We start from the raw sequence: 18,114 nt of genomic DNA on the forward strand, positions 1-18,114 counted from the left end.
ACTATTGAAAATCAATTAATGTATATTAAGAAATTTAGAATTTGACATTATTTGTAAATGTTAAAATGTTTAAGAAATTCTTTTCTTAAAACACCTAACCTGCTGAGTTTATGGGCTATTTTATTTTTCTTTTTTATAGTTCTGCATTTACATTTCTTTTAATAATTGTAGCACATAAAAGTTAAAATTATATAACATTTTTAAAAATAGTCCAGTCTGGAGTGATGAAAAGAAATTTTACCTAGTTCATTACTTTTTAAAAATAGAAATTAATGTTTTACTTCTGTGTATATGTAGAGTAGAACAATAGAAATTTAGTTGCTGCAGATTTATTAAATTCTTTATTACTTAATTACTTTACCTTTAGAGCTATTTTCATAAAATATTCACTTAAATCTAATTTTTTACTTTTCCTCTCCTCTCCCTTTATCTAAAGACCAAGACATTTGGAGGAGGTGGTGGTAATGCTAGAAGTAATCTCAGCATGAGTACTGGAGGGAATCGAAACAGGGAAGTTTTCCAGAAAGAAAAGATAACAAAACCTGAAGGAAAATATGAAGGTGTTTATCGAGAGCTGGTAAGGCAGAAGAAATACAAAAAATTTGTATGTCTTTGCTTGATTGGTAAATAAGGGCATTAAAAAATAATTTCATGTAATTTTTCTAAATGTTTTTTTCTCTTTATATAATCTATAATTATTGTTTTTAATGGCAGTATTAGGAATATAATTAGGAATATACTGCTGTAATGCCAAAAGATTACTAAAAATTTCACCAATGCAAGTTAATCAATTTTTTTGAGATTTATTTATTTAGAGAACTTTATTATTTTGTCTCAGTAATATAACTGTAAAAGTCTTTGTTAAGTTCTTGTACTTCTAGGTACAATAGGATAGGAACTATATCAATGATTTCTTAGTTACAGGGAACACATGAGTAAGAAAGTTCCCTGTACTAAGGCAGAATGGCAGCATAATTGGAACTGAGAAATGATTCTTGCAAAATATGGGACTTAGTCGACTTTTGAAGAAATCCGAAGAAATAGTAAGTAGACAAGAGATGAGGTAAAATTTCCTAAGGGACAGAAAATGAAAATATCTTGCTGAGGAATAACAAAGAGACCACTGACACTGGTTCACAGAATATGCAGATGGTAATAAGGTAGGAAGAGGTCAGGGTGAAGGGTTTTGAAAGCCAAATTGAGAATTTATATATTTGATCCTTGAGTTTATTGACTGAAGATTTGGGGAAAGGAGAAGTATAAAATGGTCAGATAGACACTTTAGGTTTTTTTGTTTTTTTGCAAGGCAAATGGGGTTAAGTGGCTTGCCCAAGGCCACACAGCTAGGTAATTATTAAGTGTCTGAGACTGGATTTGAACCCAGGTACTCCTGACTCCAGGGCTGGTGCTTTTTCCACTACGCCACCTAGCTGCTCCTAGATACACACTTTAGAAAGATCACTCTAATAACTGAGGAAAGGGAAGGGGAGAGGAAGGGAAGGGAGAGCATCTGAGATAGGGAGACCACCCAGAAGGTTCTTGTAGTTGTCTGGGTAAGAACCCAAGGAACGTGGTGGCAGGGTCAAAAGTAGAGAATGGGGCATATATGAGAGATGTTTTGAAGATAAAATTTATAGGCCATGGAAATAAATTGGATATGAGGTGCTAAATAGGGGAGTTGAAAATAACATGTAGACTGCAAGCCAGAGTTACTGGAAGGGCACAAGAGTTAAGAAGAGGGGAGAATTTTAAGGGAAAGATGAGTTCAGTTTTGGACAGTTTAAGAATACGCACCAACCACCTCATTATATCCCACTGTCATTTGGAATTGGGACATTGGAGATCAGAGGAGAGAGGCTAGGACTAGATAAAAAGATATAAAATTTGAATTCCTATTGCTACTGTAATTACCAGGAAAAATAGTATAATGAGAAAAGAGTTTGGGGGAATTGCTTCCTGAGTGTAACTTGGATGAAGATCCAGGAAATGAGTCTGAACAAGAGTGATCAAACTGGTTTGAGAAGAAATAGGAGAGAAGAAAGAGTAGCAAGGATAAGAGGGTTATTGACATTGTCAAGACTATAGAGAGGTCAAGAAAGATGAGGATCTATAGTTATTCCCAAAGACATTTTTTTTTTCATAATGTTGTTTTCCTCAATTACATGTAACCAAAAATTTTAGCATTTTTTTTTTAAGTTTGAGTCCAGGGGCAGCTAGTTGGCCTAACAGTTGCCTAGCTGTGTGACCTTGGGCAAGTCACTTAACTCCATTGCCTTAAATAAGTAAAAAAAATTAAAAAAAAGTTTGAATCCATGTTTCCTCCATCTCCTCTCCTCCATCCTTGAGAAGGCAAACATTTTGATATAGATTATAAATCTTGTATTGTCCATATTGCAAAAGAAAACACAGACCAAAAAGAAACAAGAATTAGAAAGAAAGTAATATAGGTTTACTTCAATCTGTATTCATACACCATCAGTGCTTTCTTTGAAGTTGGATAGCATTTTTCATAAGTTGTTTGAAATTGTTTTGTTTTATTATATTGTTGGGAATAGCTAAATTGTTCACAGATGATTATTGAACAATATTATTGTTATTATGTAAAATGCTCTCCTTCTGCTTGTTTCACTTTGTATTAGTTCATATTAGTCTTTGTAAGTTTTTCTGAAAACATCCTGCTCATCAGTATTCCATCACAATGTATACTGTAACTTGGAGTTCCAAATTGCCCTCCACAGTGGTTAGATCAGTTCATAACACCACCAAGAATGCATTAATATCCCTATTTTTTCCACATCCCCTCCAGTAGTCATTTTCCTTTTCTGTCAGATTATCCAATCTGATAGGTATGAAGTGGTACCTCAGAGTTGTTTTAATTTGCAGCACTCTGATAAAGACTGATTTAGAGCATTTTTTCATATGACTATAGATAGTTTTAATTTCTTCTAAAAACTGCCTGCTTTATAATCTTTGATCATTTATCAATTGGGGAATGACTTGTATTCTTATAAATTTGACTAATTTCTCAGTTTAAGAATATTTAATTAATTAAAGAATATTGATATTTAAGAAATACAGAGAAGCTTACTGTAAATGTTTTTTTCCCAGTTTTCAGCTTTCCTTATTTTGGCAGCATAGGTTTTGTTTTTGCAGAATCTTATAAATTTGATATAATTAAAATGATTTATTTTATTTGCTGTAATGCTCTTCTTCCATTATTCATTAATCTGACTTACTACATGCTCCCTCAAATTGCTTATGATACTATCCTCAATGACTAGATAATGCATCCATTTTGACCTTATCTCAATATGTGAATGTTGGGTCTATACCCAGTTTCTGCTAAACTGCTAATTTTCCCAGAAATGTTTTTGTTTTTTGTTTTTTGTGTTGAACTTAGTATGGGCTGTATTGATGGTATATAATTTAGGTTTCTCCCTCCTACTCCAGAGATGCTTTGGGGCAAGTATATGATTGGGGTCTCCAATATAAGGAGATAATATAGGGGTGTGGGTTCCCCAATTATAAAATTCCTTTTTTTGTCTTTCCACTTTGCTTCTTGAAGGCCATCCTAGATCATGAGGTCTACTATATAGTTTCTGTAACCAAGCTCATTCTCATTATCAGGAAATGAACTTGGAAAGATGATCTTTGAGATGATAACAGTGCCAGCATTAAAGTTAGAAGAGTGGTACCCACTGTTAAAGTTATACTATATAACCCTTCAAGGGTCCTTTTGATGCTTACTTTATCACTTTATTGATGTCATATTTGGCAGGTTTCTCCAGATGGCAGGTCAGATCCACAACAGATTTGGTTGGGAGTAGGAGCACAGAATGCCATTCCTTTAAGCTCCTCATTCAGCTGAGGTTACAACCTTAGCAGCACCAGTGAAAGCAGGGATGATGCTTTGGCTAACACATGCTCATCACAGGGACCATCTACTGCCTTCTGAGTCATGGGATGTCATGGGATATGAGCATGAATCCTTCCACAATGCCAGAGTTGTTATGAATGAACTTGGCCCAAGGAACCAGGCAGTTGGTAATGAAGGAGGCATTCCTGATAATCTTAAGGGAATCATTATATTTCTCATAGTTCACTCCCATTATGAACACGGGGTATCAGCAGAATGGGCAGAGATAATGAACCACTTGGCTCTTTCCATGATGTTAACACACCAGTGGATATTACAATGCACTTGACACCATGGTATCCCCATTTAATATTCGTGGTATGCTGCTCCTGGAAGATGGTAATATGGTTTCACTGAACATAACCATTGCACTGAAATGATTTCACTGAACACAATTCATGCCATCATTAACCATCTCACCTTCAAGCCCCATGCCTATTTATACTATCTCCAATTGCCTTAATGATAACAATAAAATCCTTAGGAGTTAGGATTATCATTTTCCCATATAGGAATATAAACCATCAATCTTATTGATTATTTTTTCTTTCATATTTACCTTTTTTATATTTCTCTTATATTTGAATGTCAGATTTTCTATTCAGCTATGGTCTCTCTTTTTTTTAATAAGGAATTCTTGAAAGTCCTTTGTTTCATTTAATGTCCATTTTCCCTCCCTGAAGAATTATGCTCAGTTTTACTGGATAGCTATTCTTTTTTGTAGTCCTAGTTCCTTTGTCTTCTGCAATATCCATTCCTAGCCCTTTAATCTTTTAATGCAGTAGCTCCTAGGTCTTGTGTGTTCCTGACTGTGCCTCCACAGTATTTGAATTATTTTTTGACTGTTTTATTATTTTCTCCCTGACCTGGGATTCTGGCCATTTGACCTAGGAGTTTTCTTTACAGGATTTCTTTCAGGAGGTGATTGGTGGATTGTTTCAGTTTCTGTTTTACCCTCTACTCTAGATTATCAGGGCAGTTCTCCTTGATAATTTCTGGAAGTATGATGTTTAGCCTGATTTTGATCATGGCTTTCTGGTAGTCCAATAATTTTTAAATTATCTCTTCTCATTCTGTTTTTTCAGGTCAGTTATTTTTCCAATAAAATATTTCCCGTTTCTTCTATTTTTTTTTCATTATTTTGTCTTTGTTTTTATTATTTCTTGGAGTTTCATGGTGTCATTAGCTTGCCTGATTCTAATTTTTAAGCAATCATTTTCTTCAGTGAGGTTTTTCTACCTCTTTTTCCCACTTGACCAATCCTATTTCTTAAGGAATTATTTTTTTTTGTTAAAAATTTTTTTATTTGTTTTTTCAACATGCAACAGTAGTTTTCCCCAAACATTTTCCCCAAGGTTTTGTGTTTTACATTTTTTTCCTTCCCTCTCTTCCTTCCCCCTTTTCCTCTGTCAGGAAATAGTTTAATATAGGCTCTGCTTATGTAATTATGATGAACATAGATTCATATTAATCTTGTGAAAGAAGAATCAAATCCAATCAGAAGTAAAAAACATCAGAGAGAAAAGAACAACATAATACATTAGACAACTTTTAAGAATTGAAGATAGTCAGCTTTGGTCTGCATTCAAACTCCACAGTTCCTCTCTTCAAATGGATGGTATTTTTCCAACACAAGTCTTTTAGAATTGTCCGATTATTGTGCTGCTGAAATGGACAAGTCCATCCTAGTTGACCATCACCTCATGTTGTTGTTAGTGTGTATAATGATCTTCTGGTTCTGCTCATTTCACTCAGCATCAGTTCATGTAAGTCCTTCTAGGTTTTTTTGAAATTCCATCCCTCATGATTTTTTATAGAACAGTATTGTTGTGTTACATTCATATACCACAATTTGTTCAGCCATTCCCCAATTGATGGGCATCACTTCAATTACCAATTCTTTGCCACCATGAAAAGAACTGCTATGAATATTTTAGTACATGTGTTTTTTTTAATTTATCCCTTTTTGGAGGGTATCCCTGAGATACAAATCTGGTAGTAGATTGCTGGATCAAGTTTTATTGGCCCTTGAACATAATAAGGAGTTCTTTTCTTCAGTGTATTTTTCTGCCTCTTTTTTTATTTGGCCAGTTCTTATTCATTTTTCTCCTTAGTGGATTTTTATTCCTTTTTTTTTCCTATTTGGTCAATTCTTTTTTTTTTTTTTGGTTTAGTTTTTTTTTTTTTGCAAGGCAATGGAGTTAAGTGGCTTGCCCAAGGCCATACAGCTACATAATTATTAAATGTTTGAGGCCAGATTTGAACTCAGGCACTCCTGACTCCAGGGCCAGTGCTCTATCCACTGCACCACCTAGCTGCCCCCAATTCTTTTTTTTTTTAAGGTTTTATTTCCTTGAGAATTTTTTTGTGCTTCGTTTACCAAGCTTTTTGGTAATTTTCTTTTATCACTGTCATTTCTTTCCCTAGTTTTTTTCTTTCTCTTATTAGATTTTTAAAATCTTTTTTGAGGTATTTTGCATGATTATACATGCTTATTTTCTCAGGGAGTTACCAGGAGGGTTAGTATTTGAAACTCAAAACATTAAGCAATCTTAAAATTGTCCTAATATGTAATTTGGGATAAAAAATATTTTTAAAATTCCTTTTTAAATTTTTTGTGGGAATTCTTTTGGAGCCTGTGACCAATTCACATTTTCTTAAAAAAAATTTTATAACTGTTTAGGGATCATTGTCTTCTGGGTTTCTGTTTTGATCTTCCCTGTCTCCATTGTAACTTTTTATGGTCAGGTTCGTCGTCGTTGTTGTTGCTGTTCATTTTTCCCAGACTGTTTATTGAAACTTAACTTTATTTTACAATTGGGCTTTGCTCTCAGGTTAGAGGAGAAACTGTCCCAAGTTTCAGGCCTTTCTTGCTGCTATTTTCCGAGATTGCTCAGGGGATCTGTATGTTTTCAGTTCCTCCAAGTGGTATGATCTAAGGAGAGTTGTGATCATTTCTCTCCTGGCTTGTGCTCTCATTCTTCCCCAAGAAGAAAGCTTGTTCCTCTGTAACCACCAGCACTAGCACTAGCATTCCACTTGACCCTGGAAGTGGACCAAGCTTGCTCGCTCTCTCTCTCTCTCTCTCTCTCTCTCTCTCTCTCTCTCTCTCTCATCACAATTGCTAGTGCTTGCCTCTCTCTTGAAATTGGTCCTTCTCTGGTCTCTGATCCTCTGTGGATGACCACAAATAAGGCTTTTCTTCATAGAACCACAAGCCAAGCCCTTGTTCCTCTGTTTGCAGATATCTCTCCTTTTGATCTTGGGACGGTGACCTGGAATTCTGTTTGGGCAGTGCTACAAGCTCCTGACACAGTGTCAGCCAGGAAAGTGTCCCTTAAAATCTCCTTCCAACTATTTATCTGATCCTACCATGAAATGAGAGCTCTGGAAGTTGTTTCTGTGGCCAGTATGCCCCCCCCCCCCCCAAGGCATAACACTGCCTATACTCTGTGCTTGGGGCCATCTGTCACTCTGAAGAGAGACAGCACTTTCCAGCTCATCTCTAGGTTATCTTGGGTGGGAAAACTGTTTCACTAGATCTTTATTTTTGCAGCTTCTGAAATTTATTTGAGGTGTTATTTTTGAGTTGTGTGGAGGGGAATTTGAGAGAACTTGGATTTCAGTTCTTTTGCATTCATCTCCCTTCTAAAAGACATTCTTTAGGAACATTATTTGAATAAAAATATTGTGATTTCATTTGAAAAATTTATTTGCAATTTTTATATTAATTTTAGATCTTATGGAAAAGTAGCTAATACTCAGTGTCACAATGATTAAGAACTTAGACATCAACATACTTTTCTTTTGATAAAGTAATCCTTCCTATGTAGGTTTCTGAGCATACTATGTAAACCAGAAAAACAGGTTGAAATAGTTTAAATTCAAACATTGAATGTCTATAACATTCAGTTATCTTTACCTGTAACTACAATGTTTCCCATTCGAGTAACAAGTCTGTCATCCTTTGCCATTAATAGAAAAAGCACCTACCATCAGGTTTTTTTGGTAGCTGGAATTTAGGTGTCTTAAGGAATCAATACTTTTTCCTCTTTCAAAAAAAAATTTAAGACTTTTTTTTAAAAGTTCGCATAAGTTATAAAATGTCTCTGTAAGAACTCATTTCAACCTAACGAACATTAAGCGTTGAGTAATGTGCTAAAGTACAAAGTTAGATATGATATGAAATCTCCTATCAAGAGACTGATAGCGTCTTAAAATATCATTACAAAATAATTCATAAATGTATCAGATGAAAATAGTGTCTTCTGGGGCACTGACTAGAGCACTGACCCTGGAGTCAGGAGGATCTGAGTTCAAATCCGGCCTCAAACACTTAATAATTACCTTGCTGTGTGACCTTGGGCAAGTCACTTCACTCTATTACCTTGCAACGCCCCCCCCCCCCCCAAAATAAAATTAAAAAATAGTGTCTTCTCTGGTTTGAGGAAATGTCTCTGATGACTGACAAGGTAAAGAAGACTTGTTGAAGGAGGTGGGATTTGATTTAGGTTTTAAGAAAGGTAAGAATTTATCAGACAAAAAAAGCATAGTGGGAGAGGTGGAAATAGGGAATCACTTAAATTGCCTCAACAAAAAGATTGCAGTTCAGTTTAGCTGTAGTATAGATTGTATTGAAGGGAATAATATAAAATAAAACTACTGAGTTAAGAGTATTTACCTGATCATGGAGGGCCTTTGAGACAAAAAGTTTGACCTTTATCCAGTGAGCAATAGGGAGAAATTGAAGAATTTTGAATCGGATGTGATACAATTAGATCTGTGCATAAGGAAAATTAATCTTATGGAAGTGTGAAGGACATTTTAGAGACAGGAGAGCAGAAGTAGGAATGCATATAAGGATTATTTTGTAGTTGTTCAGATGAATAATGTCTATGCTAAGGTAGTCTCTAGGAATTATATTATGGAATTATAATTGATAGGACTTAGAACTGAATATATATGAGCTCTGAAGGAGAGAGTCACACATAACACCAAGATTTTAAATATAGAGAATGGATAACTTTCCAAAAGAAAATCAGGTCAGAGGAGGTGAATCTTTTGAGGGTATGATCATAAATTCAGTTTTGAATATATTTTATATTACAATTATCATCTTATTTAGTCAATTACTAAAGGAGTCATCTTGCTTTGAAATGTGAAGGATATTTTAAAACTTATTTTCTAAATTCTCAATATATTTTCTAAATATATTTCAAACTATTACATTCTATTTGGTAGTACTTCTAACAATATTAGAATCACAAATGACAACACTTTAAATATAATTTGAACTTCATAGCTTGTGCAAAATTTTTTTAACCTTAAAATTCTAAGTTTTCTTTTTGTGTATTTCACATAGTATTTTTGGTGACATGTTGTCCCTGATGTCTTACTTATTAGACTGAATGGAATATTTATAGTTTTTACATTTACTAAGTGTAAAATTTGACATCTAAGATACTTTTGTAATATTTATGAATTGTAGAGTGAATTTATATTATAGTTCTTAACTACTTTTATTTCACTGATCCAGGTATTCATTTGAAGGCCTTACTCTGTACCTCTTTCTCTCTGTACTTCAAGGGATTGTTTAAGAGAAATGACTACTTGAATTGTTATCAGTTAACGTTAATAAGTACTCATTGAACTCAAGAGGCTGGTGAATTCTAGTCATAAGTGAATTAGGATAACCTTACAAAGCAGTCTTAATCTACTGGCCCAGTGTCTACAATCAGTAGACCTAAAAGAAGAGTGTTTATGGAACTCCAAGCTTTTTTTGGAGAAGAAAATGGGAGATATGTTTTGGAGACATTTGGGAGCATCTGTTACCAGAAGCATTAGAAGCAGTTGTATACAAGATTGGGGCATTGGGGTGATGCAGTGGATGGTTGCAGTGGATGGAGGGCCAGGCCTGGAGTCAGGAAGTCGTATCTTCCTGACTTAAAATTTTGTTTCACATAATTTACAGATCAGCTATGTCAACCTGGACAAGTCACTTAATCCCGTTTACCTTAGTTTCCTCATCTGCAAAATGAGCTGGAAAAGGAAATAGCAAAACATTTTGTTATCTTAGCCCAAAAAAACCTGAAATAGGGTCAAGAAGAGTCACACATGACTGGAAAACTACTGAACATCAACAAAAAAGATGGAGATAATTTTGGCCTAGGGAGCGTATCTTTCTTTGTAAGAAGATCAGGAAGCAGCAAATAGAAGGGAAAAGAGAGAAAAGGAGGCTGCCTTTATGTTATCATTGTTGGAATTTAAGTACTTTCTAAGAAGAAAAAACTCAGGCTGTTAGAGCATAGTGAATAGATAAACAAACCTGACAGCTGGTGGTCATTAGTCTTTGTTGTACCTGCTTCATGATGTAAGGGTATTGGAACATCTATGAGTGATTTTGTCAGTTATTAGATGTGTGACATCTGAGTGAAATTTTTAACTTGCCATGGGTACAAAAGAAATTCTAAGTGGTATATTCCTTGAAACTCTTTAGCTTGAGTTTTTAAATCAAGCAAATTAAGTCTTGATTCTCTTATTCCTATTTTAACCACATAATTCCCACTCAAAAACTTCCAGTTCCATTACATTTATGTTCCATTACATTCTTCCTGTTTTCACCTGTTTCATGTTATGAATTGATAGTGGTTTGAACTGATTATACACAGAGAAATTTCTGTGTAGTCATACCTAAAGTAACCTTTTTGCATTACTATTCCTTTGGTCTAGAAATAGTAGAAGAATATTTAATGTGAACATAATAAAGTCTTGATAAAAATATCAAAGATTCAGGTGGAATTAATTGCAAGAGTACAAAAGAATATAGACCAAAGGAATAATAATAAATTTATTGAGTTATTTCCATATTGCCATATTAATACACCTCTGATTTCTGGTGGAATGCTACTATCTATAGTATTATTTCCTTTCTAGACTGGATAAAGAAGTATAAATGATAGCACATAGATTGTTCTTTAAGTAATGTTCTTCTCAATGTCCACACTAGTTTCAAATTAGACATGCTGACATTTCAAAATTTTACTTTTTTTGTGAAACAAATATTTTAAAAGATAAAGCAAAACCACCATCTTTTTTGCTCTTAATTTTGAGTAAGAGCATTATTGAGTACTATTGAGTATTCAGGGTGTTTAGGTGGAACAGTGAATAGAGCATAGGTCTTGAAGACAGGAGGATGGGAGGACGGGAGTTCAAATCCAGCCTCAGATACTTGACATTTACTAGCTATGTGACTTTGGCCAAGTTTCTTACCCAGATTGACTCACATCCAGGACCATCTCCTGTCATCCTGATTCATATCTGGCCACTGAACCCAGATGACTCTGGAAGAGAAAGTAAGGCTGGTAAATGTAGCACAGCCCCCTCTCACTCAAATACAATTTATGTGCTTGTCAGGACATCACCTCCCTGATGTCATGGCCCTCCTTGAAGATGAAGGACAACAAACATCACCATTGAAACTTTTTATTTATTTTTTTTTAGGTTTTTGCAAGGCAAACAGGGTTAAGTGGCTTGCCCAAGGCCACACGGCTAGGTAATTATTAAGTGTCTGAGACCGGATTTGAACCCAGGTACTCCTGACTCCAGGACCGGTGCTTTATCCACTATGCCACCTAGCTGCCCCACCAATGAATCTTTAATAACCATTTTATAAATTACTTTCTGTGAATGTTTTTCAACCTGAAATCTCAGTGTTAGTCATGCTATGCTTTTTTATGGAATTAATTTTTATTTACTACTATTTTTTCATTCTAGGTTGATGAAAAGGCTCTGAAGCACATAACAGAAATGGGCTTCAGTAAAGAAGCATCCAGGCAGGCTCTTATGGATAATGGCAATAACTTAGAAGCAGCATTAAATGTCCTTCTCAACAGCAATAAGCAGAAACCTGTTTTGGGTCCACCAATGAGAGGTATTATTTTTATTAAGTAATTCTATGGAAATCTTTCTTCTTCTTTTTTTTTTAGTAGTTTTCTTTTTCTTAAGTGGCTTGGCCAAGGCCACACAGCTGAGGTCGGATTTGAACTCAGGTACTCCTGACTCCAGGGTCGGTGCTCTATCCACTGCGCCACCTAGCCGCTCCTAAATCTTTTCCTTAAAAGCTTTTTAATGACCTCAAATAAATTCCTTGATCTCTTCTGCTGTACTGGGGAACGTATCTTTCTTGTAATCCTCCTATTGATATATTTAATTCAGATTCATAGAACCTGTAAGAGAACTTCCTTGGATTAGTAGTGTATGGGGCTGATGCTTCTTTGACCAATTCTACCTAATGGCTTAACATCAGCATTACCAACTACTGTGATACTAAGTGGTAACTCAATAGAAGAGACCTTCTTGACTCCAGACTTCCATTCTTTGAGGAGGTCATATAACTTATTGGCAGGAATGTTGGATTTGAAATTTGGGTTTCAGAAGCATTGGTTCTGTGCCTTCGCCTTTTGGGTTCATTTGTAAAATGATGAGATTGGCTTGGTGCTCTTCAGGATCTCTTCCAGCTCTGACTGGCAGATACGTATTATGTCCATTATACGAAAGAAATAAAAGGAGAGAGATATATTGGGAAATAGCAAGGTAAGTAAAGGGAAAAAAGTCCCATAACCCAACAATAGATGATCTAGTTTGTTCTGGAACTCTTATCTTCAACCTGTCTAGGGAAAAAAGATGAGGTAGAAGTCATGATTATAGGATAATAGATTTGGAGTTGGAATGGACCTTAGAGGCTAGGTACTCCAACCTGCCTTGATTTACTAGTGAACAACAGACCAAGAAGTTAAGTGACTACCCATTGTCACTAGGTAAGTTGAGAATTGAATCCTGGGTGTTTGACTCTAAAGCCAGTATTCTTTCCCCTGTACTGTCTTCCTCTCTTAACACAGGATGCTAATTATATGCTCCCTTTTTCATCTTTTTTTTTTTACTTGGCAGTTACTCATTAAAAGTTTATACTATAATGCACTATTTGATTATTCATTCTTTATTCATTTCTATGAGTAGGACTGAGAACGGTCACTATTGACTTATCTTTATTTCACATATTTTTCTTGTATTGAGGCATTTTCTTAATCTACTAGATCCCAACAAATTTTTCCACAGCCTTAGTGTTATATATTAGAACCAAATAGGCCAAGTTCCTAGTTTTGAAAAAAAAATAATAATGTACTATCACTTCTCATCTCCTGGAATATCTTTTTAAAAATTATTTTTAATTATAATATAAATATTTTATTTGTTTTCCAATATACAATATATACAATAGAAGTTTCTACCATCATTTTTTTGGTAATGTTTTGAATTTTACAATTGCTTCCTACCTTGCTTCCCTTCCCCCACTCCCCTCACAGAAATCAATCTGATATTCTTTACATTGTTTTCCATACTATATATTGATCAAATTTGAATGTGTTGAAAGAAAAATCATATCCTTAAGAAAAAAATAAAATATAGGAGATAGCAAAATTACATAAAACTTAAGATAACTTTTTTTTTTAATTGAAGGTAATAGTCTTTGGTCTTTGTTCAAGCTCCACAATTGTTTCTCTGGATACAGATGATATTATCCATCACAGATACCCTAAAATTGTCCTGATTGTTGCACTGCTGGCATGAGCAAGTCCATTAAGGTTGATCATCACCCCCATGGTGTTGTTCATATGTGCAATATTCTTCTGATTCTCCCCATCTTACTCAGCATCAATTCATACAAGTCTTTCCAGACTTCTCTGAATTTCTATCCCTCTGGTTTCTGATAGAACAATAGTGTTCCATCACATGCATAAACCACAGTTTATTAAGCCATTCCCCAATTGATGTACATTCACTCAATTTCTAATTCTTTGCCACCACAAACAGAGCTACTGTGAATATTTTTGTACAAGTGATATTTTTACCCTTTTTCATGATCTCTTCAGTGTATAGATGCAGTAGTGGTATTGCTGGATCAAAGGGTATGCACATTTTTGTTGTTCTTTGGGCATAATTCCAAATTGCTCTTCAGAAAGGTTGGATGAGGTCACAGCTCCACCAACAATGTATTAGTGTCCCAGATTTCCCACATCCTTTCCAACCTTGATCATTGTCCTTTCTGGTCATATTGGCCAACGTGAAAGGTGTGAGAAGTACCTCAGAGATGCTTTAATTTGCATTTCTCTAATTAGTAATGATTTGGAACAATTTTTCATATGACTATGGATTGCTTTGATTTCATATGACTATGGATCACTTTGATGGGAGTATCTTGTTCTTACATTTTTTCCTTCTCTCATTTAATGTCTTCAATATTTTCTCCTTAACATCTTTCCTTATACCCTCCAACATCCACAAGTTTCTCTTATTAAAAAAAATTACTCATCCCTGTTGTAGCTCCCTTTTCTCTTTTCCTTCTACTGCTATACTTCTTTAAAAAGTTGATCTGTAATCCCTGTCTTTATTCTTCCCTAGCCATTCTCTTCTTAGCTACCTGTAAATTCTTTCACTTCTCCATTCTATTAAAATCTATCTTTTAAAGCTTCTTAATAACCTCAGACAAATATATATTCCTACATCTTAGTCTTTATTTTTCTTGCTCTCTCTCTCTCTACAAAAACTGACACTTGGACACTTGAGCACTGCCATAAATTGCTTTTTCCTTGCCTGTCTTGATCCTATGCTATGCTAATTGCCTTTTTTCCCCCTGAGACTGCTCTTTTTTATATATCTTCCTCTGTGTTCTTTTCCTCTCACCCAATTTATGGAATTTCCAGTGGATTCAGTTCTCTTTCTCTTCCTCTCTTGGTTTTCTCCTTCAGAAAACTCTCTTCTCACCTCTACATTGATGACCCCCACAACCATACACACACACACACACACACATGTAATATACATATATCTACACACATGTGTATATATACATATGTGTATATATACATGTTTGTAGATATGTATATATGTATAATACACACACACACACACACACACACACACACATACACACACACACACACACATATATATATATATATATATATATATATATATCTTTGTCCTTTTTGCTTGATTACATTTTTCCAATTGGATATTTTCATGTAGAAATGCTACTGTCACATTGGAACATCAAATATTAATCTTATTTACATCAAAAATCCATTCTTTCTTGAAACTTCCCTTGATGTCATTAGTACCATGATTCTCACACTTATATTTTTATTTCATTTTAGTTAGTAAATTCTCTTCACTGTCCTATGTACTATCCCACAAAAACTCCTGATGATTCCTAATGATGTTGTCATTAGAGATGCCTTTTGTTTCCCTTTTACTTATCCTGTGTGTCATTCATGTTTCAGCTTAAATTCCAGTAGCAATTTAAAGATGTATGCAGTAACAACAGAGCTCATTTTGATTTCTTTTTTCTGAACTTAATTCATCTAAATTGTTTCTTATACATCAGTCCACTGATTTTCTAGCATGAGCAGGTGGCCCTAGTTTTTGCTGTACTGGCATAAAACCTTTGAACTTTTCTTTCTACCCCACTGTGAGGCACCAGACTAGGAAGTGATGAAATATTATTTTGATTACTGCATACACTAGCACTCTTTATACAATATTGCATAACGAATGATTTTTTATTGTTATATCCTTAAGTTTCTTGAACCTGGGGACGATTGTAACTTTCATCAGTGATAAACTAGATAGAGATTTTATTATGCTCTTTCTAAGTGCCAGGAATGTTGCCAGGCTCTGGAGATATAACCAAGCAAGACAGTTTCCTCTCTTCAAGAAATTGATCTTCTAATTGCAAAAGACAACACCAAAAAAGGAAACTAGAAAACTAGAGATGGAAAACCCTAGGAACTGGGACATGAATGAAATGGAAGTAGCATGATGCTTAAGTGGATACAAGATTAAACAAAAACTTGCCTGTCAAAACCTGGTGAGAGGGAGATGAGGATGATGGCTAGAGTTTAGGCCAGTATGATACTATAAACAGACAGGGATGTGGAGGCCTGGTTTGGAACTTATAAATTACTATGGATGGATATTCCAGAACACTTGAGATCTGAAAGGAAAGTGTTTGAATAAAATTAGGAAATTTTAGTTTGACCTCAGAAAAATTCTGCTTATCTGTTCATCGTCTATTTTTCCTTTATAAAGAATAAAGTTGGGCGGCTAGGTGGCGCAATGGATAGAGCACCAGCCTTGGAGTCAGGAGTATCTAGGTTCAAATCTGACCTCAGACACTTAATAATTACCTAGCCATGTGGCCTTGGGCAAGCCACTTAACCCCATTGCCTTGCAAAATCTAAAAAAAAAAACCAAAAACAAAAAAAAAAGAATAAAGTTCTTTGAATGCAATCTGTTCTTAACTGTCTATATTGCTACAGATGACCAATATTGTGTTTAATTCAAAATCAGTTATCTTTGACTTTAAAATATGCTTTTTACATATATTTAAATATGAACATATCAGATATTCTGGAAAATCAAAAGATGTCTAAATGAAATAATGAAATCCTCCTGTAAAGACCTGGTCAAGAAAAAGCCAGAAAACTGTTCACTTCCTTACATTGTCTGCAGTGTTTTCCAGCTACATGATGAGATCGAATAGTAACAAACAGTAATGAAAAATTAAATAAACTTCTCATTGTGCACATATGACATGTATTTACAAGTCTGTAAAAATATTGAGCTTTGAAGTTTCCTGAAAATCCCCTTGTATTATTTTTGCATATGAATATAATCTTAAATCAAAGCATGCTGAAATGTGAATACTTAAATATGATTGTAATGTAAGGAACATTATTTTTTCTAAGTATCATCTGTGGGAAAAATATTCCTAGGGGGGAAAAATGCTTTTCTCACATACTGAGAAAGAATCTCTTACACATGTTATCTTGCTTGTAGACAATAGTGGAGGTGAAACATTTTCTTATAATAGTTCAATTTGTTTGTCTTTTATATGTTTTTCATGATTTAAAATTCATCTTTTTAAAATCTATAGGCAAAGGAAAAGGCAGGGGACGAGGAAGATGTGAAGATGAAGAGGAATTAGGAAATTCCAGGCCATCTGCACCCAGCACATTATTTGATTTCTTGGAGTCAAAAATGGGGTCTTTAAGCATGGAAGGTAGGCATAACAAAATAAAATATTTCAAAACCATATCTTTTGGGGGATTATTCAAAGAAATTTTTTTTGTTTGTTTATTTTGGTAAGGCAGTGGGATTGAGTGACTTGCCCAAGGTCCCATGGCTAAATAAGTGTTAAGGTCAAATTTGAACTCAAATGCTCTACCCACTGCGCCACCTAGCTGCCCCCATATGGATATTTTAAAGAAACCTGATTATATAAAATCACATTCCACCAGTTTTCATAGATATGTGTGGCCACCCTACTAGTGAATAATTGTTTCTGTACTTTGCTACATTGGCCTCCAGAAAGCAGATATAGCCTTGTCACTGGGTCTCTTCATCCTTTGTGCTGTTCCAACATGGTAAAAGCTTTTATGCTTTGCCCCATACTTCACAGAAATAAATTGGGACCATTCCCTGAGCTTTTTCTTCCTTCCTCATCTCACATCTCTCAGACATTTTCCTCATTTATCTCCTTTTATCTCCTTTCTCACCTGAAGAGGTGGCTCCTCTGCATGTCTCCTTGTTCTCATCCTCTATTATCCTCTCCAGTAGATTGTCCTCTACCATTGCCCTCACCCTGTCTCTAATTTTCAATCTCTTTATTTTTGCTGATTCCTTTTCTTCTTGTCTGTGAACACATCTATGTGGCCTTCATCCTCAATTTTCACTTGTTTATATCATTACTATTACCTATCATCCTATATCTCTTTGAGAAATCCATCTTCTTAGATACTTCTGTTTCTCTCCTTTCATTCATTTCTAAACTCTCTACAATCTGACTTCAGACTAAATCATTCAACTGACATTCTCTCTTTAGAGTTATCAGTTAATTCTCAGTTGTCAGTTTTAATGATCAGTTCTCATTTCTTATCTTTTCTCATTTCACTTTTCATCTTCCACTCTATTGGTCTTTATTTTTTTCCAGAAGTTCTCTTTCTAGGCTTTTATGACAGTCTTTTCCTCCTATTTTTCCTACCTGTCTTACTGTTCCTTCTCTGTCTCCTTTCTTTTCTCCTCATCCAGATTTTTCCACTACTCATGGATATTCCTCATAGCCTTGGAAGAATATTGGT

General features: G+C 34.8%; 1 protein-coding gene across 2 annotated transcripts in view; it reads left to right on the plus strand.

The window, feature by feature from the left end:
* The window catches only part of TDRD3 (tudor domain containing 3), a 274,471-nt gene that overhangs the window by 98,107 nt on the left and 158,250 nt on the right, over positions 1-18,114 (plus strand). For both annotated transcript variants that reach the window (XM_074191787.1, XM_074191786.1), the window contains exons 8-10: positions 437-577; positions 11,690-11,846; positions 16,911-17,036. In XM_074191787.1, coding sequence (XP_074047888.1) covers positions 437-577; positions 11,690-11,846; positions 16,911-17,036 — 424 coding nt within the window. The remainder of the gene's footprint in view (positions 1-436; positions 578-11,689; positions 11,847-16,910; positions 17,037-18,114) is intronic.

The sequence above is a fragment of the Macrotis lagotis genome, chromosome 6 (assembly GCF_037893015.1).
Source record: "Macrotis lagotis isolate mMagLag1 chromosome 6, bilby.v1.9.chrom.fasta, whole genome shotgun sequence".
NCBI lineage: Eukaryota > Metazoa > Chordata > Mammalia > Peramelemorphia > Peramelidae > Macrotis > Macrotis lagotis.